At 55.4% G+C, this 23,385-nt stretch overlaps 1 protein-coding gene across 1 annotated transcript; it reads left to right on the plus strand.

Moving 5' to 3' along the window:
• The first annotated feature begins 543 nt into the window (after positions 1–543).
• LOC105476353 (out at first homolog) lies at positions 544–19,534 on the plus strand. The gene is made up of 4 exons (XM_011732202.2): positions 544–1,222; positions 15,339–15,473; positions 16,430–16,610; positions 18,454–19,534. Exons 1-4 carry the CDS (start codon positions 992–994, stop codon positions 18,717–18,719), a joined length of 813 nt encoding a protein of 270 aa, XP_011730504.2. The 5' UTR covers positions 544–991; the 3' UTR covers positions 18,720–19,534.
• The last annotated feature ends 3,851 nt before the right edge of the window (positions 19,535–23,385 follow it).

Here is a 23,385-nt window from a genome sequence, read left to right on the forward strand (position 1 = left end):
ACAGTCTATGATGGAGAGAAAGAATCGGGTCTGCGGTGGTGGGCAGGACGGAGGAAAGACGGTGAAAGCGGGAAGCACGGGAGGCAGGACTGAAAAGGAAAGAGGCACAGGGGCTGGCTCATAAAACCTGAGGGCCGCGTCCCCATGGGTGACCTGACCCATCAAGGTCTAACACCTGGCGGTGGCAAAGCTGGGCGAGAACCCCTGATCCACCCTCCCAAGGTGGGGCAGGGAAAAGGCAGAGTGCGAAGCGAGGTCTGATTTTGCAGAAGCTTTTTAGAAATTCGCTGTGTCAGAGAAACTAAAAGACCAAACAAAACCCCTAAAAATCCAAGCCCGATTATTTCATCCACGTGGCACAAGAGCAAGCTAAAAAAAAAAAAAAAAAAAAAAAAAAAAAAAAAAAGTGTGGGGTGTAGGGCGGGGAAAGAGCCACCCGTCCCGCCCCTGCTGGAAGGAAGGGATTTGCCGAGAGAGCAAACTTCTGACACCGCCTGGGTCGCTGACTCCGCGCGGCCCGGAGGGAGGGAGATCGAGGAGGCCGCTCGCACAAAGCCGCGGAGCCGCGGCCGCCTCTCCCCGCCCTCTGCCCGGCCAACGCCAGAGCGCGGGGAGCAGCCGCGGGCCCTTTAAGGGCCGCGAGGTGCGCGGTCTCTTTAAGGCGGGTCCTGGTGGTTTCTGTTTTCTGAAGGAAGTGACGGGGGGTGGGATTGAATGAAAAGTGCAAAACACAGGCTCGCAGCGCCGGAGCCCGGGGCCGCGGAGCCGGGCCGGGGCAGCGTTGTCTCCGCCTCGGGGCCTCCGGGGGCGCGCTGCCGAGCGCTACCCACGTGCGTCCGTGCCACCTCGCGGGCGACCCCGCGGCCAAGGCCCCGAGCGGAGCGGCTACGGAGCGCCCCGAACTAGCCCCCAACTTTGGGCGAAGTTTGCCTGCGCCTCTCCCCGCCCCCACGCGGCGCGCCGGGGCCGCGGACTGCAGCGGCCCCCGGGGATGCGCCTTCCCGGGGTCCCCCCGGCGCTCCCCGCGCTGCTGCTCCTGCTGCCGCTGCTTGCGCCGCTGCTGGGAACGGGTGCGCCGGCCGAGCTGCGGGTCCGCGTGCGGCTGCCGGACGGCCAGGTGACCGAGGAGAGCCTGCAGGCGGACAGCGACGCCGACAGCATCAGCCTCGAGCTGCGCAAGCCCGACGGCACCCTTGTCTCCTTCACCGCCGACTTCAAGAAGGTGAGGCGCCCTCACTCGCCGGGGTGGCACCTTCAAGCCTGAGCCCCCCGGGATCCCAGGCGCCCTGTTGCCTGCAGAAGGGAAGACGGGCCCACGAGGGAGACGCGGCTGGCCCAAGGTCACGCCGGGTTATTCTCTACACCTCTTTGCCCACTCCCCAGCGCCCACCCCTTCATTCTCCCCAAAGAACCCCTCTGCTGCCCTTTCTCACTCCCTCCTCCAGCGCTCCCAGAGCGCCCAGGTGCTGACCCTCCTTCAGAACTCCTAGTAACGACTGGACTCCTTGCTTGGAGTCATTCCCCTGTGCTCTCTGGTGGGAAAGCCCTAGGCGAAGTGTTCTCCCTGTGGGCTCTCGCTGCGGGTTCTCGCTGTGTGACCTAGAGCAAGCAAGGCTCTTTCCTCCTATGCCTGGCTTCTCACCCCTGTACAGGGCAATGAGGGGTCTGCGAAGCCTCCCAGCCCTGACATTTTGGAGTCCTTGTGTCACCTCTTCCTCTGTTTCACTTTTCTGGAGAGAGCTGATTGCCCCTGGTCCCTCTCAAGCCGGGAGAAGCCCTGTCTCCTCTTTGGTCTGGAAGGCTGGGGCGCTTGCAGCAGGAGGGATCCTGGAGAGAGACCCCAGCTGAGGCCCCCTCCCTCTGGGAGAAGTGCTGCCCTTCACTCTGCCTGGCAGAGAAGCGAGCCAACCCCCCTGTTTTGGCCCAGATTAGGGTTAGGGAGTTAGAGACCAGCCCGCTCTGGGTGGGGGTGTGTGGGGGGGGGGTGTGTGTGTTTCTTGTGGAGGGAACAAGAAGGGCCTTGCACCCAGGGGGCTAGGGGTTTATCAGGAAATGGGCCTGGAAGGATGGTGAGTGACTAACAGTGACCCAGAGCAGGAAAGCTGGAGGAAAAGAGGGTGGGTGAGTCTTAGGTATTCAAAAGGAGTGTTCTGTCTCCTTCCCCCAGCTAAAGAGAGGCCCTGTGAGGTTCTGTCCCTGGAGGAGTGCAGGGGTGAAGCAGATGAGATAGCTGGGGGAGCCCCCGGCCCGGAGGACCCTTGCTGAAGCTGCCTGTCTTTCTTCCCTCTTAGAGACAGGGTTCTTTACAGGAGAGGTGGCAGAGTTTGGGGAGTCAGTTAGGGACCCAGCCAGATTGCCATAGTTAGCAGGGCTGGGGGGTTAGGCTTGACCGCTAGAGGTGGGTGGGGTCAGGGGGTGAGGCTTGACTGCTGATTGCCCCAGGGCCACTGAGTTGTTACTGACATTGGACTTAAGCAGGCAGGTGGGGGGCGGGGTAGTGAGCGTTCACAAATGGGAAGACTTTGTAGCCCATCCTTACTTAGCAGGCCTCAGCTAGGCACTCAGATGTAGATTGAGAGAGAGGGAAGCTGATAGGGTCGGCTTCGCCACCCTGCCTCCCCACCTAAACCTTAGGAGAACTTTATCAAGTGTGTTCTGTTCCTGAAAAATCTATGTTAGTGGCTGGATCCATCAGGAATCGGAGATTTAATCTTCTCTCCAAGCTCTTTGTCCTTGAAAGTTAGCCTCAGGCCAGGCTGTGAGCCTCCCACCCTCCTGCCCACTGGACGTCTTCTTGTGGCTGCACTAGAACCCTGCAGAGAGACTTTCTTGGCTGTGGCCAGGACAGTGAAAGGCAATGGGTAGGACTGAGCTTTTATAGCCTTTAGCTACAGCTGGAAGGTTTTTATTGCTCTGACCTGAAGGGAGAGGTTAAGAAGTGCCCGGGTAGCTGTGATGTGATGGCAGTAGTGGCTGATGGCGGGGGTGGGGTGCTGGGGATTGGAGTGAGGGTATGCTGGGCATCTGACTGCCCAGTTAGAAAATGCATTTGGAGATTGTGAGCACCTCATTTGAATCCCTACAGTGGTTCAGACCTCCACCCAGGTTTCTGAAGTCTGATTTTCAGGTTAGCCTCTGACCCAGAAGCTACCATTTCACACCCACCTCTGGCATCTCCAATTTCATCAGCAGGGGAGGGAATTGGGAGTGGAAGATACAGAAAGGAAACCAGCTTTCCCAAGTCCCTTTAACTCCAGGCTTCTCCATTGGCCTAGGATGGGGTGGAGTTGGAGAGTGCAGTGTGGGGAAGAATAGCCTTACCCTCACCCAGGCCACTCAGTCACTGCCTGCACTGGCCACAGCAGCTTCTATGTCCGAATCCTTCTAGGGTGGGTCACCTCTCAGTTCTCAAGGCCTCGTGCCTCATAGTCTTTGGCAGATTTCCACAAGAAAGTTCGGTCTAGAAGGAATGATTTTTCCTATCAGAAAAAGACTTGGGCTGGGTGTGATGGCTCACATCTGCAATCCCAGGATTTGGGGAGACTGAGGCAAGGGTATCGCTTGAAACCAGGAATATGAAACCTTCAGGCCAAACGAGACCCCTGTCTCTACAAAAAATTAAAAAATTAACTGAGCACACTGGTGTGTGCCTTGTAGTCCCAGCTATCCAAGGAGGCTGAGGCAGGAAAATCACTTGAGCCCAGGAGCTGAGGCTGCACTGAGCTGCAATTGTGCTACTGCACTCCAGCCTGGGAAGTCATGCTTTTGTGTTTCTTGTACTAAACTCATTTGCAATGGTTTGGGGGAAGTCCTAATGTACTTGGGAAGGGTTACGTTTGCCATTTGATCACTTTGGGGAGAAACAGTCTAGACTGAATGAGACAGACTTGGTTTACCACTTATTAGCAGGTTCACCCTGGGCAAGCTATTTGATCTCTCCAGGCCTTCATTTCTTCATCTGTAAAATGGGGATAATAATAGCACATATCCCATGGTTAGTAGTGCCTATGACATACTCATACTGTGTTAAGTACGCAAGACGTAGGAGCCGTTAGCTTTGCTAATTGTGGCCCACACAGCATTTCAGCAAGGATCCTCTCTGCTAAGCTTGGACTCAAAGACATTGAACAACAGACCCAAGGTCATGTGGAAAAGCCAGTACTGAGCTTGGAGGAGCCTGGAGCTCTTCATCGTAACCTTCTCTTTGAAGTTCCAAAATTGCTGGCCAGCCCCTCAGAGCAGGAGCAGCCATCCTTGTCCTGACAGTCCACCCAGGGCAGCAGTGAGCCTCACCTGTGTGGGATGGGACCAAGGCCTCTGTCTGATTCCCAACCCCATCCAGTCCCCTCTCTCCAGCGCTTCCCACCCCCGTTTGCCTGTACCCAAGCTAGAGTTCCGACAGTCTAACTCTTTCCCACACTACCACCCTGGACCTTGAGGCAGTGAAGCAGTCACAGTCGTCAACTGGAGGACACATAGCCTGGAGCCCAGGTGAGGCTTGCAGACTCAGTAGCTTGGAGCTATCAAACGGCCATCATGCATTACCGCAAGCCCTGCCCAGAGGCTGAGTGAAGGCCATCGGGCTGACTGAGCCACAGCTCTGAAAGAATGCCACAGCTCAGTGGCTCCCAGCTTTGCCGCACCTCACAATCACCTGGGGAGCTTTGAAAACTCTCAGTGACTGGGCTGCGTATCCTACCAGTGAAATCAGAATATCTCAGGATGGGAGTCAGGCAGCAGTTGTTTTGGTTTTTTTTTTTTTTTTAAGAACCCAGGTGATGGGAGGCCGAGGCAGGCGGATCACAAAGTCAGCAGTTCGAGAACAGCCTGGCCAATATGGCAAAACCCCATCTCTACTGAAAAATATAAAAGAAATTAGCTGGACATGGTGGCGTACACCTGTAGTCCCAGCTACTCGGGAGGCTGAGGCAGGAAAATCGCTTGAATCCAGGAGGCGTAGGTTGCAGTGAGCCAGGATTGCGCCACTGCACTCCAGTCTGGGTGACAAAAGAACCCAGATGATTCCAATGTGCAGCAAAGTTTGGGAACCACTGGCACAATTGCTGTAGGGGAGGGGAGGGGGCCTGGAGAAGGAGCCAGGTCAGGCTAAATGAAGGTGGGGCCCAAACTCAGTCACATATTTGAAATCTGTCATCTTACCCACACTAATCCTAATGTGTTTTGAGCAGCACATATGCTTCGGGCCTAATGCTGTATGCCCTCGGTACACAAACATTCACAGCGCACCCTTGGTGGGCAGCAGTCTCCTTTATACTCCACATCCTATGAGTGTAATTAACCCTGGATGTACATAATCACTGGCATTTCTAATCACAGGCATGCCACCGTCCCCTGTCTCTAACCTGGCTGTTTGACAGCCCTCCTGGTCCACCTCCTGGAAGCTGGTATTCTTGCCAATTTATCTTTCACCTCTGTCCCCAAGTCCAAGTGGCCAAAAGTGGGGAACAGGATGAGTCACGCTCAGGCTGCCTGGCTTGCTGCTGACCAGATGGGGAGGGTGATGCTGACAGATATGAAGAAGGTCATGTGTGATGGCATCAGGGTGGTGGGCAGTGGGGGTCCCTTTCCCCTCCCAGCATCAGGGGGGTAAGGAGACACAGACTCCCAAAGTGTGGAAAGAGGGGATCCTGAAGGCCCACGGCTGGAGCCTTGGAGGGAATAAGCAAGATAAGGGGAACGTATAGCTCTACGGGTCAGCTCAGGGCCACTTTGAAGGGACGAGGACCCATGGAGGTTGGAAGCTTGAGCCCTGCCCTGGGCACTGATGAGTGAGTGGGAGCCAGAGGAAGGGACAGTCCAGAGAATGCTAGAGTCCCTGTGCCGGGGGGCCTGGTCTGGGGGCAGGGGAGCAACAGGGGAAGCCTTGAGGTGTAGTCAGTGAAGATATGGAATGTGCAACGTCCACATCGCCACCTAAGAATGTTTATCCCAAGGAGATATCACAGCACATAGATGTGGGACCGAGAAGCTTTCAGGTTCCAGTCTGCCTCTACCCTGTCTGCGTTAGCACCCTTAAGATTTGGCGTGGAGGCATCTGATGGATGGAAAGTCTCCTTGGGGAGGAGAAGGCAATGGAGGTGCTTTCGGGTAAGGCCCAGACTTTTCTGGAGCTCAGAGCATTTCCTCACAGGTATTTACAAGAAGTCGCCAGATGGAATGACCAGGCTCACTGACATGGGGCTCCTGGCTCTAAAACCTGTCCCTCCTCTGCGTGTGAGGAATTCCTCCTTAGATCAGGAATGGGCAGCCCCGCCTGAGGGTTCAGACCCCCTCCCTGGAGTTTGACCAGCATCTCCCACTCCTGAATGCCATGTCCAGGTGGAGTCCTAGCAAAAGGTCCTGGTAGGCCATAAAGACTGCCGCCTGGGATAATGGAGTATCTTGCTGGGAAGCGGGTGGGGAGAGTGAGTGAGTTCCCTCCCAGGCTTCCCAAGGCACAGAGAGGCGGGGGAGATAAACTTAGGACAGACTCCTGTTCCGCAGGCAGAGGGCCCAGCCTCGACATGAGGATTGCATAGGGTCTGGAGATCACCCAGTGAGCAGCCCCTCACGTCACACATGGCCTTATCTGATCCTCGCTGCCACAGACAGCAGGAGGCAGATGGTGCCTCTCTGTGTAGATGTGCGGGCTGAGGCCTGGAGCTCTCAAGTGAGGCTGACAAGATCAAGCAGCTGATAATCTGAGATTAGGACCCAGAGTTCCTTCCAGTGTATCCTGACTGCCTGTCTGCCGTGGTACCATGAGTGGGCTCCTTCCAGTAGGCTGAAGAACCCTGGGGAGGGAGGTGGAGGGGAAGAGGTTGGAAAAAACCTTGGTGCAGGGGAACAAATCCACAGAGACCCTTGTTTGGGCAGATGTGGGCTGGACCACTTCCCCCACGCTCTTACCTCCAGTGGATGGAGTGTTGGCTACTTGGCCATGCCTGCAACTCCTCTCTCCCCTGCATGGCCTCTTGGGGAGTTGGGTGAGGGCGATGGGTTTAGAAAATATCTCACCAAGGCCAGGTGTGGTGGCTCATGCCTATAATCCCAGCATTTTGGGAGGCCGAGGCAAGTGGATTACTTGAGGCCAGGAGTTCGGGACCAGCCTGATCAACATGGCGAAACCCTGTCCCTACTAAAAATACAAAAATTAGCCAGGCATGGGGGGTTGTGCCTATAATTTCAGCTACTCTGGAGGCTGAGGCAGGAGAATCACTTGAACCGGGGAGACAGAGGTTGCAGTGAGCCGAGATCACGCCACTGCACTCCAGCCTGGGCAACAGAGTGAGACTCTGTCTCAAAGAAAAGAAAAGATCTCACAGACACTAGTGAGCACTGTGTACGTTTTTTCCTGCCACTTACCAGCTGTGTGACTTGGCAAGTCACTTAACCTCTCTGAGCCCCAGGCTCCTTGCCAGTACACCAGAGACAACAGTGTGATGCTCGGGGCTCAGTGTGCACAGTGACTGAGAGTCCCTTCACAGAACAGAGGCCCACGTGGGCATGTGAGGAGCGAGGTGCCAGTGCCCGCAGGCCAGGAGGTCCCTCTACCCCACCATTAAGCATGTTGCTGCAGTTGCTGCTTTTCTGCTGTACAGACCAAAGCATCACGAGGAGCTGACATCCTTGAAGTTGGCAAGTGTTGAAGTGGCTGCCACTAGGGATTCAGATAAAGGGCAGGGAGCACAGGAGGCGTCAGGGCTGGGAATGCGGGTGAGAGGGAAGCATGGAGCCCCGTCTTAGGAGCCCTGAGTCAGCGGCACAGTGGGGCGCAGTTGATCCACATAAAGCCTCACATTGTTCCCACGGCAGTGAGGACAGTGGTGACCTTTGGGATTCGGCTGACAGAGCACTGCTCTGGGGAGGGGCTGGGGGCAGGAGCACTGCTCTGGGTGAGTGGTTGTGCTAATGCCCCGTGACAAGCAGCCTCTGTCTAGGCCTAACCCTGAGGGGATGCTGGCATCTCATCATGGGGTGGCCTAGGTCGCTGGGCACTGGCCTGGGGATGTGCGTGGCCTGGCTTTGGGTGGAATCCATCCACCCCGTTTCTGCTCGAGAAGCCTGGGCAGAGCAGCCAGGGCGCTTCCAGCTCCGCCGTGGGGCTAGGAAGGCACCGCTTCCTGGCTGGCTCTCCAGGCTAAACCCCCTCTCCCCTCCCCAGCTCAGCAAAGCCAGCCCCTTCTCTAGCCATAAAGCAGCCCCAGCCAGGAGCAGAGGAATAAATATTTAGATTGGCTCAGGCTGGGCCCCAGAATCACGCTCTCTGGTGTGACAGGAAGGAGACCAAGATGGCAGAGGACACTCCCAGGAGAGAGCGCCAGCTGTCCAGGAGCAAGGGGGCTAGAAGAGTGGGGGGGATCCAAGTGGCTTTGTGTGGCCCTAGAGCGATGACCTGCAGCCTGGGCTGTGACCAGCACGGGACAGTGGTGGCTGGAAGCAGGGTGTGGAGGGAGGGGGCGGTCTGCTGCCCTGGCCCCCTTTGCTTTCCATTCCCTCGCAGGCGGGCCTCCTCCCAACCACCAGGGCTTTCTGGGGAGGGGCTGAGGAAGAGTGCCTGGAGAGCGGGGCCAGCCAGGGGCCGTGGTGGGAAGGCAGGGTGCCAGAGGAGACCCGGCAGGCTGGAGCGAGGTGATGATATGCGGTGAGAGTGTGTGCCTGTGTGTGCACGCGTGTACACGTGTGAGTGTGTGTGTGTGTGCACATGTTATGAGAAGCGGCGTCAGGGAGGAGGCATGTGAGGAGAATCCCGAAAGTAAGGAGGGCGATGCAGGGTGTGTCCTGAGGCAGAGCGTGAGATGGGGAATTCAGAGGGTGATGGACGTGGGGACTGTGGAGAGAGGGTGAGGAGCCGCCTCTGCCGGGAACAGGGAGACTGAGGGAGGAGACAGGCCAGGATGCGCGCCTGTGGAGGGAATGGGAACGTGGAACAGGAGCCACTGGGAGACCTTGCGGGAAGGAGACTGAGACCCAGCGAGTCTGTGAAAGAGGACGGCGTGCGCGAATGGGAAAGCCGTGTGAGCCTGTGCGTCAGTTCAGATTAGGCTCTGCCATGAGTAACATAAACTCCCAGGAACAGCGGCAGAGGCGGAGGCCAAACAGCCTGTTTCATTCTTCCCAATGTTATCTGAGTCTGGAAGCCAGTCAGGGCTGGTGTGACAGCCCCGCAATCCCCTGGGATCCAGGGGCTCCCTCCCCACCCTCAGTGCTGAGCACAGGATGTCTGCCCAGGGGTGCTCTTCCCAGAGCGGTGCTCTGCCATCTCTCAGCGCATTCACCTAGTGCAGCTGAACCAGAGCAGCCTTCCCTCTGGAGACGCAGGTGGATCCCAGTCAGACAGCATGGCTGGGACGGACATGGGGAGGAATTGAGTATCTGGACAAGGGCTACAGTGGGGAGCCTGGACAAGCTGAAGATCACCGGACTCAGAGTCAGGAGGTCTGGGCTTCTGGCCCTGGCTCTGCCACTGTGTGACTCATGAAGGTTACTTCCCTGCCGGAATCTCACTGGGCCATGAACTAGATGATCCCCTAAACCTTCTAGATGCCAAAATAGCAGCTGTAGCACTACCAGCCTGCAGGAGCCCAGCTACAGGCAAGGCCAAGAAGAAAGAGTGTCTGCACGTTGGAGGCCAGTGGGTTGATGGAGGCCCTAGAACATTCATTCATTCCTCCAGCTACTAAGCATTGAGCCCCAGCTGTGCGACAGACCCTGGGGCCACCACATGAATAGGCTGGAGCCGCTGCTCTTGAGCCAGAGGCAGCTCACAGAGGGCCTGGATGACTCACTGCCTGGGCAGAAGATGCTCCATGAGGACAGGGACCATCTGCCTGGGGCACTGAGACCCAAGGCACTCTCGCAACCTCAGGCGGAGTCTGATTCAGCTCCAAACCACAGGTCCCTCATGTCACCCCAGGCTCAAACCCACCGATGACTTCCAGGGAGACACAAGAGGAAGCCTGCCACTCCTCAGTCTGGGTGCTCAGACCCTGCGTCCTGCTTGTGTCCTGGCCCCTTGCCAGCCTCATCAGCACTCACTACCCTCTCCCTCCTCCCCCAGTTCATTCCCACCACTTTTCTCGGAGAACTCTTCCATGCTGTTGTGCATTCACCCTTCGTGTATTCCTTGTCAGATGTTTATTGGGCACCTCCTGTGTTCCGGGGGCTAGGGATGCACTTCAGGAGACACTTTTCCAGGCTCAAGAAGTTGAGTCTGGAAAGAAAGACAAGTAAAGAGGTCAGCACAAACACAGTGGGAGCAGACAGTGGGATTCGCGCTCTAGAGGCAGTGACTGGGATTGGCCAACTCTGCAGAAGGGCTGGTGAGGGCAGCACTGGGAGGGCAGCCAGAGGAGGGTCGCTTGTGAGCTGTGCCCTGCTCACATGGCACAGCTGAGACAGCTGAGCACAGGGCATCCTGGCAGAGGAATCTGCTCACGGAAAGTCCTAGGGGTGACACAGCATCGCTCATTCTGGGAACGGCAAGCTCTTCAGTTCAGTGCACGGGAAGTGCAACAGTTGCTGTGAGCAGGGACCTGGGATGCAAGGCTCTGGGGGCAGGCTTTCTGGTGAGGACAAAGGGAGCCTTTGAAGGGCGTTCGGCCGCTCAGGTGATAGTAGCATGGAGGGATGATTGGGTGGGGGCATTGGGAGGCTCACGCTTCGCTGTCTTCTGTAAACTCCTCATTGCTGGAAAGCGCTCCATCCTTTAACTATCAAGGGCCACTGAGGTGTCCCTCACTGCGCGAAGTCTTCTCTCCCTCATGCCACCCCCAGCCCCAACCTTAAGGGAACAACAAGCAGTCCCTCATCCACCCTTTACCTCCATTGCACTTGCAGTAAACCTCAACCCCAGACCTATTGTGCGCTGACTTGAGTTGTCAGAAGTCAGCCTCCTCCACAATCCCTTGGAAGACAGGAATCTGTGTCTTGGTCAGGGCCACTCCCCTGCCAGGTGCTTGCGAAGGCCCTGCACCAGGTCATGCTAATCAGTGCTCTCCACTGATTGGCTGATTGCTTGCAAGCCCCAGAGGAGTCACCTGACCTGTCTAGGCCGTAGGTATATCTGGAAGAGAAAAATGTAGGCTCCTGGGTCTTCAGGAGTGGAGTAGATTTCAGGTGGAGCAAGGCAGACATAGGGCCAGGAATTGCAGCAACAAGAGAGAAACTGAAAGTTCAGCCCACTGTGTTCTGAAACCTTTCACTCATTTATTCCCTGTAACAGTCCCTCGAGGTAGGTACTGTCGTTTTACTCATCTTGCCAATGTGGAAACTATGGTACAGAGAGGTGAAGTAAATCCCCTCAAGGTTATGTGGCCAGCAAAGGCAAAGCCAGGATCTGAACATGGGTTAACACTGGCTCCAGAGCCTTTGTTCTTAAATTCTGTGCTATCCTAGAGCTTACCTACTCCTTACTAACAACTACAGAGGAGGACTCTGGCAAACACTATTTCCCCAGGGTACTTGCCACACCCTCTGGATGGCCCAGATCCTGGCCCTGGTTGTGGTATGCTTCAGTTCTTCCCGGTAGGCTGGGGGTTGCTGGAGGCTTGTGGGAGAAGGAGCCTTATAATAGCCTCCCATCTTGGGGGCCCTTGCCTGGGTCCTGAGCCTCAGAAGCCTGCCTGCAGCCCCTGTCGTGGGCTGTTCCCCAGCTAAGCATCTGCTTAGGCGATAGGCCACATGAAATGCATCATCCCAACAGATTCCTGGGCAAGGAGGAAAGCTGGGAGCCAGGCTTCTGCCTGGCCTGGGCTTAGCGTCTGAGGGGACTTTCACCCTTCCCTATGAATGTTAGAGGAAGCGGGGGGTCCACAACCTTGCCAGGGAGTCTGAGGTGCAAGGAGTGGAAAGTGGGAGGGACGCTGGTCAGGATGATGGAGCCCTGTTACCAAATAGACCCAGAAAGTAGGGCTGCCTGCTCCCTCTCAGGGATCAGCAAGTAGAATGTGCTTTTCTGGGGAAATAGGACAAAAGGGCCGGGCGCGGCGGCTCCCACCTGTAATCCCAGCACTCTGGGAGGCTGAAGTGGGCGGATCACCTGAGGTCAGGAGTTTGATACCAGCCTGGGCAACCTGGTAAAACCCCGTCTCTACAAAATACAAAAATTAGCCGGGCATGGTGGCACATGTCTGTAATCCCAGCTGCTCCAGAGGCTGAGGCAGGAGAATTGCTTGAGCCTAGGAGGCAGAAGTTGCAGTGAGCTGAGATTGCACCACTGCACTCCAGCCTGGGTGATGGAATGAGATGCCGTCTCAAAAAAAAAAAAAAAAAGACGGAGAGACTGGAGATTTTGGGGTTTTAAAAGTCCTGGCGGGGGCCGGGCGCAGTGTGGATCCCGCCAACACTTTTGGAGGCCGAGGCGGGTGGATCATGAGGTCAGGAGATCGAGACTATCCTGGCCAACATGGAGAAACCCTGTCTCTACTAAAAATGCAAAAATTAGCTGGGCGTGGTGCGCACGCCTGTAGTCCTAGCTACTCAGGAGGCTGAGGCAGGAGAATCGCTTGAACCCGGGAAGCGGAGGTTGCAGTGATCCAAGATCGCACCATTGCACTCCACCCTGGCAACAAAGCGAGACTCTGTCTCAAAAAAAAAAAGAAAGAAAGAAAGAAAGAAAGAAGTCCTGGCAGGGCAGGCAGGTGGGTTAGAAGGGTGTTCCTGCCTCCTCTTCTCCTCTTACTTGTGTCATGCTGTTTGGTAGTTGCAAGAACCACGAGCCAGAGCTGCCACATTCCCAAGGCAGGTGTGCTGACTTAAGGCAGGCTGCCACCAGATGGGCATGGTGGGAAGCGGGTCCTAATCCCACCTCTGCTGCTGGCCAGCCCCGGCATCAAGGGCAGACCCCACAACCTCTGTGTGCCCAAGTTCCAGTTTCTTTAGCTGAGCATCAAGGAGATGAGACTAGCTGATCCAAGAGGCAATTATGCATTCTGGTTAAGAGAGCTCAGGCTTTGAAGTCAGACTGTCTGGGTTAAGATCCTGGCTGTTTCCTCTTAGTCCATGACCTTGAGCAGGTTACCCAATCCAAGCTCGGTAACAATCATAGCTCCTACCGCCTGTTGTAAGGATTTTAAAGAGGATCATACATCCTTTTGACCCATGGAAACAATGTTTTTTCTCTTCTAGTTGTAAAGTTCAATAACTCTTTTTCCTATACAAATAGGAGATACAGAGGAAATCCTCTCAGTGAGAAATTATCATTCCCTGTCTACACCCCCAGTCACTTCCCATTTTGATAGCATTTTGTTATTGTCATTGATGACATTATTCATATAGAAGCAGGAAAAAAGCTCAGATAGATTTCTTTCATCCTCTAGTCTGGTCTGAGTTCAAATACCTTCTCTTGCCAACGGTAGTCAGGTGATGTCACCAAGCAAAGAGGCCCCTGAGCAGCCCTGAGACTTCCGGGTATTTGATGCACCTGCGGTATTGGAGAAGATGCTGTGAATATCCAACTATCTGACTCTCCAAAGAGTCAGAGCTGAAAATACCGGGGAAGTGGTTTTTGGATCCTTCCTGGGGGATCCTGCCAGGGACATGGCCTGGCTCAAGCTCTAGCAGGGGAAGTCTGGTATCAAGTCTCACCTGGCAGGAATTGAGCCCAGAATGGAATATGCTACAGGCAGAGCAGCCTCCCATCTCTCCTCAGCCGACCTGAGGGGAAGATCAGATAGCCCAGGCTGGCAGGACAAGGAGATTGCAGCATCACGACCAAGAAGGGATTTCCTGTTGAGAGGAAGCAGGGGTTAAGCTGAGCTCTGATTCACCTTCTTCACAAGTCTCTGGGGTCATAAGGAACCTAATGGAACCTTCTTCAACAGCTGAGCCTCAGTTTCCCTTTCTGGAAAACCTCCCCTTATACTTCCACACCTCATTGTTCCAGAGATCATTTACAATAAAAGGAAGTAAGAGAAACTTCTGTGTAGAGTTGAGGGACTGCAGAAGTACACGGGCATTTATGAGATGGCATGCACTCGTTTGTTGCAGACCACCTACGAGGCTTGCTGGTCACCTACAAGAGTAATCCCAGCAAGCGCTTACCCCATATGAGAATCTTCCAGATAACTTACCTCGTCCTCACCACAACCCTGTCGCATAACTGGGATCATCCCCATTTTACACATCAGAGAAGTTAGGGGAAAGCCTGGAGGACTCACTAATACATTGCAGCTTCGGGGCAGAGCTGTGAGTCCCTTGCTGCCTGTATTGGACTCCAAGGGGCCCGCTCAGACCCTGTTGCTGAGACACTTCTGTTCTTGCGGGTGCACAGCAAGCACTCAGTGAGTGGTGGGGGGCGAGGGCCCGGGCATTAATAGATGATCCGTAGAGCTGCCATTCTAAGTCTCAGTGCAGAGCCACAGGGGTTCCCAGCAGAGAATGGTCACTGAGGCCAGGGTGCCCCCACCACGGGAGGGTCTTGACAGATGTAGACCACTTCTGACTGGGGCCCACTAACTGCTCACTGGGAGCAGAATTAATCAAGTCCCAGAGGTGGGTAAGAAGGCAAGGGGCCTCTTCTCATGTGGTGAGCCGTGCAGGTGGGCAGTGTGCAGGGCTCCAGCAGCCAGATAGGGAAGGGGGCCCCAGCCCACCCTACAGCTCTCCTGCCTCCATCCTCCTGCAGACCCCCCATTCACACAGTGAGTCAGTAACAGGAAGGAGCCCTTGGACTGCGGCAATGCCATTAGCGACCCCATGGGGGAAAGGGGAAGTGGGGAGGGAAAGGAAGAGGCGAGGCATCCTAGCTCCCTCAGGCCGGAAGGCTGAAATAGCTGCAGCCAGCCTCCCACTCTGTCCTCACCCCGTCCCGGCCCCACCACCCCACTCACTCAGAGGTCAGTGGCCAGGAGCCTGGCTGATCAGAAGCACCACGGGCATCTTGAGACCTCTCCCCAAATCTACTGAATAAAAATGACTACGATTTCTAGCCATTAGAACTACAAAGAAAAAAAAAAAGTCAGAGAGAGGAACTCTGGAGTCAGTACTGGAAAAGTCCAGCCCTCCTCCATGATGCCCTGGTCAGGTGGCTGTAGAGGCCCTGGCCCACCCTGATCAGGGTGACGTTAAGGGGTTCCGCCGAGGGAAGTCATCAGCTGAGAAAAACTCTAGTGGTTCACTTTGTCAATTTTCCAGGAGGCTTTGGAACATTTAGGGTGTGTTCTCTTTTAAGTCACGGGTTTAAATGGAAAAGATAAAAATTCCTAGACCAGCAGGAGGGAGGTGTCTGTTGCCAGGCAGTGTCCAGGCGTCCTCTCAGGGGCCAAGCTGAGCACCCGGTGGGCCGGTGGGAAGCTCCTGCACCCTCCAGCTGCTCCCATCCTCCTGCCCTTCTTCAGGATGTGAAGATCTTCCGGGCCCTGATCCTGGGGGAGCTGGAGAAGGGGCAGAGTCAGTTCCAGGCCCTCTGCTTTGTCACCCAGCTGCAGCACAATGAGATCATCCCCAGTGAGGCCATGGCCAAGCTCCGGCAGGTGAGTCCCCTACCAGGCCCGCCTGGCTCAGATCCCGACCCGCAGACCTGACCCCTGCAGCCGGCCTGGCTGTAAGCCCTGATCCCCCAACCTTAGCTTCCCACCCAGCTCCTCATCTTCAGGCTGTTCCTTGACCCACTGCCCCTGACCCACCCTCATCCCTGGTACCCCATTCACCCTAGAGTCCTGAGCCCCTGATTTTGCCCCAGGCCAAACCTGACCTGCAGATCGCTAACTGAACCCCAGCTCTCAGATTTCTCCCGTCTGGTTCCAGCACCTCCCCGTGTGTGACAGGCTAGGGGCTTGGGCTCTGAGGCCAGATCAGGCATCACATCTCCTCCGTCACTCATTAGTTGGGTGTGACATTGGACAAGTTACTTTCAAAGCCACAATTTTCTCATTGAGAAAATGGGTTATGGGCAAATTCAGTGAGCTAACATATGTAAAGTGTTCAAGACCCTCAAAGCTACCGGCCTACTCCTGCTGTCTTCTTAGACCCAGGGCCTTGCCCCAGCCTCATCTGAGTTCCCTGGCGTGTCCAGCAGAGCCTGCCCTGGGGGCCTTCTCGCCCCTGCCCTTTGCCTGCTTTCCCAAAGGGACTTAGTTCCCTGGATGTTGGAAATTCCAGAGGTCATATGCCCTGGCACGGCTTGCCTGGCCCACCCACTTCCACCTCCCATCCACACCTCAGCATTCTCCATCAGGCCCCAGAGGTCAGCCTAGCAGCCAGCACATAGTTTGGGAAGTGTCCATTCTGGATAGAAGCTGAAAAGGCCCGACTGTACTCTAGGCATCTGTCTCACTGCCAGTTGGAGAGGGGCGGGGCTGCCACCCTGCAGAAGGCGCCAGCGTTCTAAATGCAGTCAGCCTGGGCTTGCCTGACTCTGGAGGGTCAGGGGAAGACGGGCAGGGAGCATTCTGAAGCCAGGTAGGAGTGGCTTCTCTCCCACACACAGAAAAATCCCCGGGCAGTGCGGCAGGCGGAGGAGGTTCGGGGTCTGGAGCATCTGCACATGAATGTCGCTGTCAACTTCAGCCAGGGGGCCCTGCTGAGCCCCCATCTCCACAATGTGTGTGCTGAGGCCGTGGATGCCATCTTCGCCCGCCAGGAGGACGTCCGGTTCTGGCTGGAGCAAGGTCAGCTGGGAGCTGGGCACGGCCTGCTGCTGGGCGGAGGGAAGGGGATGGGGAGACAGCACAGAGCAGTGGAGGAGGGCAGGGGCATCATTAGCCGAGTCTCATCATTAGCCACGTCTCATCATTAGCCTTTGCTTTGTTCAGGAGACATTTACTGACCACCTACAGAGATGTACTGGACACTCAGTTCCTGTCCCCCAGCAGGGTAGATCTGCACAGAATTAAGTGTGATAGAGTACCATGATAGCTACAGGCGTTCAGGGAGGGACCCCCAAACCAGGCTGCAGTTGGTCTGGGAAGGCTTCCTGGAGGAAGTGGCGCCTGTGTGAATATTCAGTGAGAAGATTCAGTCAGAGGAAAGGGCCCTATTCCAGGCAGGGCACACAGACTTTGCTAGGCCCTGTGGAGGGAGATTCCCAGGTACTTCCCCTCATCCCTGCCCTTAGGACACAGAGATGGGACCTTCTGTCATGGGAGTGGGGCACAAGGACACCCTGTCCCCCTCCACTGCCACCTCTAAGAAATCAGCTTTGGGCCTTCCCTGTTGCCGGCATCTCTGCCCCAAGCTCCTTGGGAGCTCCCCTCCGTGCTGCGTGGTCCCTGCCTTCCTGAGCTCTGTGACTTCAGCACTGGCCCCTCTCTGGGTACCTTTCCCAGGACAGCCCTCAGGTCCTCTGTGTGGAGGGAGAGGGAAGTGGCCCCATTCCAACTCCAGGCCCCTGTGCCTTCTGCCAGCCAGCTGAGCACTGGAGAAATGCCTGCTCCTCCCAGGGCAGGCCCAGATTTAGAAATGTCCAACTGAGCTGTGGTCTTGCCCTCCACACACATACACCCTCCCCCATGGCCTGCACCCCAGACTATGCCGCAAGCTTGACGTAAGCGTCCCCCAGAAGCTGGCCACTCCCGTACAGCCCCTGAGCCTAACCAGGGCCCGTCCCTTCCATCTTCCCCCAGCGCCCCTCATATGTACACTTTCCCGTTTGCCCCGAGCCCTGGTCACCCTGATCTGACCTGCCCCTCTGGGTGTGCTTTGCTGGCCCTTCTCTGACTAGCCCTACTCATATGTCACTTTTTTTTTTTTGAGATGGAGTCTTGCTGTTGTCGCCCGGGCTAGAGTGCAATGGCATGACCTCGTCTCACTGCAACCTCCACCTCCCGGGTTCCAGCAATTCTCCTGCCTCAGCCTCCAGAGTAGCTGAGATAATAGGCACCTGCCACCACACCCAGCTAATGTTTGTGTTTTTAGTAGAAACGAGATTTCACTGTGTTGGCCAGGCTGGTCTGAAACTCCTGGCCTCAGGTGATCCACCAGCCTTGGACTCTTAAATTGCTGGGATTACAGGCATGAGCCACTGTGCCCTGCCAGATGTCACCTTTTCTAAGAAGCCTTCCTTGACTTCCAAGCCTGTCTTCCCATGCCTCCATCTCGGCACACTCCAGTGTGGTGATTTTTTAAAGCACTGTGTGGCAGTGTGGCCGCGTGGAGGCCTTGAAACCTTGGCCAGATCATTAAACTTCTCTGGGTTGACGTTCTCATCAGTGAAACAGGGATGACAATACTTAGCCCATGGGGTGATAGATGGAGGTACTGTAAGCAGAGCCCCTGGCACACAGTTGATGCCGTACAGGAAGGTGATTCCTGTTTAATGTTTCTCCAGCGAGCCCAACAAGGAGAAGCCTAGTGCCCAGGTCTTACCTCTGTGTCGCATGGCAAGCTTGGAAATGGAGGTGTCTGTAAATGCATGTCGGATGACAGAGGAGACCAAGTGGGGAATGTCAGCGGCCTCTGGCTAGGGGAGCTCCTTCCCTCCCTCCCTCCCTGATCCTTGCCTCTCTCCCCCAGGTGTGGACAGTTCTGTGTTTGAGGCTCTGCCCAAGGCCTCAGAGCAGGCGGAGCTGCCTCGCTGTGGGCAGGTGGGAGATCGCGCAAAGCCCTGTGTCTGCCGCTATGGCCTGAGCCTGGCCTGGTACCCCTGCATGCTCAAGTACTGCCACAGCCGCGACCGGCCAACACCCTACAAGTGTGGCATCCGCAGCTGCCAGAAGAGCTACAGCTTCGACTTCTATGTGCCCCAGAGGCAGCTGTGTCTCTGGGATGAGGACCCCTAGCCAGGCTAGGGTGGGAGGGACCTGGAGGGTGGCTGCTCTGGGCCCACTGTTCTTCACCAGCCACTAGAGGGGGTGGCATCCCCCACCTGAGGCCTTATTTCCCTCCCTCCCCACTCCCCTGCCCTGGAGCCTGGACCCCTCTGGCCCCATCTCAGATGACTGTGAAAGGGGTGTGGCAGGGCAGGGGGGGTCTCATGAAGGCACCCCCACTCCCACCCTATGCCTTTCTTATGGGCAGAGAGGGAGAGAGGGGCTCCCCAGGCCTACACCCCTCCCTCCTGCATCTCCCGTGGAGTGTTCACTTGCAAGCCACCAAAATGTGATGGCCTGTGGTTCTTCTGCTGAGCTCCTTAAATGTTTAGACCCTGAAAGGAGTCTACAGCTGGACACCCCCTCCCCAGACACAACTGCCCTCCCCACGCACACATCTGGAAGGAGCTGGCCCCTCAGTCCCTTCCTGCTCCCCAACATGGGGCTCACCATCCCCAAAGAAGGAGCTGTTGGGGACCCACGATGCAGCCCCTGTCCCGGATTACAGCAAGTTCTCATTTCTGGCTCCGAGGCTGCCTGTGGGGTGAGTGGAGACCTCCCGCCGCTGAGACAGACCGCAGACCACGAGTGCCTTTCCCAGACACCTGGACGTTGCCTCCCAGAGCAGGCCCCAGCTCTTTCCCTCTCTACACAGAATATTTTTGTAAGGTTCTGGGGCATGGAGGGAGCATGAAGTACGAGGAAAACTTGAATTCCAGATTTTTAATGCAAAGTATTTATCATTTCTACCAGAAATAAACGTTTTAAGTTTTTATTTGACAAGACCCAGAGTTTGGAGAAAACTTTTGGCCAATGCTGCCACCTGGTGTCAGAAGTGTCCCCATACCGTGGCAGTGGCCTATCTTAACAACAACTTCTAAAGCACCTACTGTGTGCTCAGCCATTTGAGGAAGGAAGGAGAAGAAGGAAGATATTACTAGAGAAGGATGAGATAAAACTTCTGCACCCAAGACAAGGAGACAGACATAGCTGCAACCATAGTAAGCCAGTCAGAAATAGCCAGCGCAAAGGCAAGAGATGGGATGGAGATTGGAACCCCACTTCAGATCCGGGCTCAGCTACTTACCTGCCGTGCAGCCATGGGTCAAGTTGCTTGACCTCTCTGTGCCTCCACTCCCTTAGCTATAAAAGGAGCTTACTTAAGAGACCGAAGTGAATTCTTGCATGTCAAGCATCTAGCACATAGTGCTCACTGTTAACCATTCTTAGTATCTACTATTAGTGAAAAAAAGCAGACATTCCTGCAGCTATAAGCCTGACACAATGAAATCGGACATCTGGAAGGCTCTTCACTTCCAAAGTGTCTTTCAACATGAAGAGGCTCTAATAGGAAGTGCCGGGCAGGGTGCTGGATGGTTCCAGAGGGATGTGGAGGTGCCGGGCAGGGTGCTGGATGGTTCCAGAGGGATGCGGAGGTGCCGGGCAGGGTGCTGGATGGTTCCAGAGGGATGCGGAGGTGCCGGGCAGGGTGCTTGATGGTTCCAGATTGATGCGGATGGTTCCAGAGGGATGCGGAGGTGCCGGGCAGGGTGCTGGATGGTTCCAGAGGGATGCGGAGGTGCCGGGCAGGGTGCTTGATGGTTCCAGATTGATGCGGATGGTTCCAGAGGGATGCGGAGGGTTCCAGAGGGATGCGGAGGTGCCGGGCAGGGTGCTGGATGGTTCCAGAGGGATGTGCAGCCTGCGTGTATTGGGAACGGCTTTCTGGAGGAGTTGGGGTGTGGGTTGAGGCTGGAAGATGGTAACGATTTGGTGAGGTGGAGGCAGGAGTGTTTTAGGGGCTGGGAGAGTCTCATGGGTTCCCCAGCGGACTCAACTTTCTCGGGGAAAAGATGGGGAGAGTCAGATCCTTCCTCAAAGGCCTTGGAGAGGGAAGGGGTTTGCAGGGGGGTCCCCTTGCTCTGCTCCCAGAGCTCCCAGAACAGGCTGCGACTGCCCCTACGTGCAGGCCAGAGGGTTGAGGGAGCTGGTTTTGCTGGGCCTTGGTTAAGCTCAGGGTCCGCGGGGAGATAGCGTTTTCAGGTGAGCACGCCTCCCTTCTGAACCTGTTTTCAAGGACTAGCTCAGCCTTGCTGGGGGATGGGGAGGGAGCTGTCCCATTGGTCACCCCCCAGGCTTTTTTCTCCTTCCCTTTCTGCCAGGGCCTCCATCCCAAGCCCCAGCCACTGCTCCAGGCAGGCGAGGGATACTTGGAGAAGGCACCTGCTACCTCCTGTGTGCCTTTTTTGATGGAAGGGGTGTCCCCAAATCAGTATGCCTTCCCTTCTGATTTCCAAGTCACCAAAAATAATGCTTTTTAAAAAAGCAATGTCAAAAAAAACCACCATCACTACAGACATCAGCTGCCTTGGGCTCCTTCTTAGTCTCAGGGGATGGGGATGTGAAGATTCCCTGAGACTTTGGACTGACCTTACACTCTGCAAAGTTGACGCCTCCCACAGGGCCACATCCAAGGGCTCGAGTCCACCATTCCAAAGCACTCGCCCAACCACCTCAGCCCCACTGTCACAGCGCCTGAAATCCTGCCATGACAGTCACCTCTTTGCTGAAAAGCAAATTTGAGTGTGCATCGGAATCACTTAGGAACTTGTTGAAATCGATGTCGGTGGTTAGCTGTTTGGGAAACACTGAGATAAGACTTCCCCATCTCAGGAGGCCTTTGTGGCGTGTAAAACACCTGGGAGAGGTAATATCAGTGCTCATTTCTCTGCGGACTTTAGGGTTTACAAAGTGCCTTCATATAAATGAGGCCATTGGCTCCTTGTAGTGATTCTGTAACATTTTATAGATGTGGCCCTTATAAAATTGTGCGACCGGCCCAAGTTCAAGTCCAGACATCTTGTTAGAACAGGACTGGGATCCAACCCCTGTCCTTCTTACTTCACACCCTCTCCCAACCCAAATGGCTTTATGAGGTTGGCCAGCCAGAACCTCAGAGAGCACAGCTCACCCACAGGAGGGGGACCCGGGCTTCAGTGGGCTGGGGAGGAGTGTGGAGTGTGGAGCACCTGCTGGGCCAGTCTGTAGTAGCAATCACTGAACGTGTGGTGGGCAGGGGGTGGTGGGGAGAGTGTCCAAAGCTTCCCTGGGACCAGCATTGGCAGGAAGAAGCTCCTGGTTTCCCGTTGCCAGGGTAAGCAAAGCACCCTCGGGGAGGCCAGAAACCCAGCCCTCACTGGTGCTGCTGCAAGCCGGGAGGATGAGTTGTTCCTGGTTCCCTGGACAACCTCACCCGGGCTGGGCTGGACCTCACTGTGGACTTCCTGTGGGTTTTCTTCAGGCATCTCTCCCTTCAGGCTTGTTAGCCAAGGGAGGCCTTCAGTGGGGGAACTGTGGGCCACAGCTGGGGGACCCCAGGGTCTTTATTGGACCTGGCTCTGGTGGATGAGGGGACAAGGACTCTGGCAAAAAGGAGGGCAAGGTGCCACTCTCAAGAACCAAAGGCTCGAGGCCAGCATTGTATGTGAGGAGCATGGGCACCCGCCAGGGCCCAGCTCTGCGTGACCGTGGGTGGGTCACACACATCCCATAAGAGAGAGGATCTCACTCAGTTATCTCTGAGGCCTTCCCCGACACTGGCGTTCCATGTCCCATCACCTAACATTCTCCCAAATGGTCTATTGGCAGTTTGGCTACTGATGGAAAATCGAATTATTTACTGTGACTTGCTCTTACAAGCCAGGCTGTAGGCAGGAATAGAAAAAACCAGGCAACTGACTGTAATCCCACCACGTTGGGAGGCCGAGGCGGGCGGATCACCTGAGGTCAGAAGTTCAAGACCAGCCTGACTGGCATGGCGAAACCCCGTCTCTACTAAAAATGCAAAAATTAGCCAGCGTGGTGGTGGGCGCCTGTAATCCCAGCTACTCGAGAGGCTGAGGCAGGAGAATTGCTTGAATCCGAGAGGCGGAAGCTGCAGTGAGCCAAGATCGCACCACTGCACTCCAGCCTGGGTGATGGAGCAAGACGCAATCTCAAAAACAAAAAAAGAAAAGAAAAAGCAAGTAACTGGAATGTCTGTATTACAGGCATGAACACTGTAGATGCTACAACTGGATTGTCTGTGTCACAGGCATGAACATTGTAGATGCTGTCAGATCACCCTACAGATGGCGCTGTTCCAGTTTACACACTTAACTAGCAATGTCTGAACGTTCCCATTCTCTCACATTCCTGTGGTATCAGCCAGGGATTTCCAGAGAAACAACCAGTAAGATACATACACACAGAAAGATTTATTTTAAGGAATTAGCTTGCTGGATGTTGGGGTCTGGCAAGCTCAAAATCCTAACAAACTAGCAGTCTGACAGCTGAGGCAAAAGTAATGTTGTGGCCAGCCTGGAGTCCAAAATTTGTAGGGCAGGCCGCAGGCTGGAAGCTCAGGTGGGATTCCTGTGTTATAGTCTCAAGGTAGAATGCCTTCTTCAGGAAACCTCCGTTTTCGCTCTTTAGGCCTTCAGCTGATTGGATGAGGACCACCCACAATACAGGGGTGATCTTTTACTTAAAGTCAGCTGATTATAAAGGTAGTCACGTCTATAAAATACCTTCACAGCAACGTCTAGGCTAATGTTTGACAAAACAGCTGGGTATGAGAGCCTGGCCAAATTGGCAC

Source organism: Macaca nemestrina, chromosome 12 (assembly GCF_043159975.1).
Source record: "Macaca nemestrina isolate mMacNem1 chromosome 12, mMacNem.hap1, whole genome shotgun sequence".
NCBI classification, from domain to species: Eukaryota; Metazoa; Chordata; class Mammalia; order Primates; family Cercopithecidae; genus Macaca; species Macaca nemestrina.

Bases quoted from the DNA above. Each gene is read 5' to 3' on its own strand.
- LOC105476353 (XM_011732202.2), top strand. From the start codon at position 992: ATGCGCCTTCCCGGGGTCCCCCCGGCGCTCCCCGCGCTGCTGCTCCTG. The intron at 15,474-16,429 runs GTGAGTCCCCTA...TCCCACACACAG, and splicing joins CCATGGCCAAGCTCCGGCAG to AAAAATCCCCGGGCAGTGCG. The intron at 16,611-18,453 runs GTCAGCTGGGAG...TCTCTCCCCCAG, and splicing joins CCGGTTCTGGCTGGAGCAAG to GTGTGGACAGTTCTGTGTTT.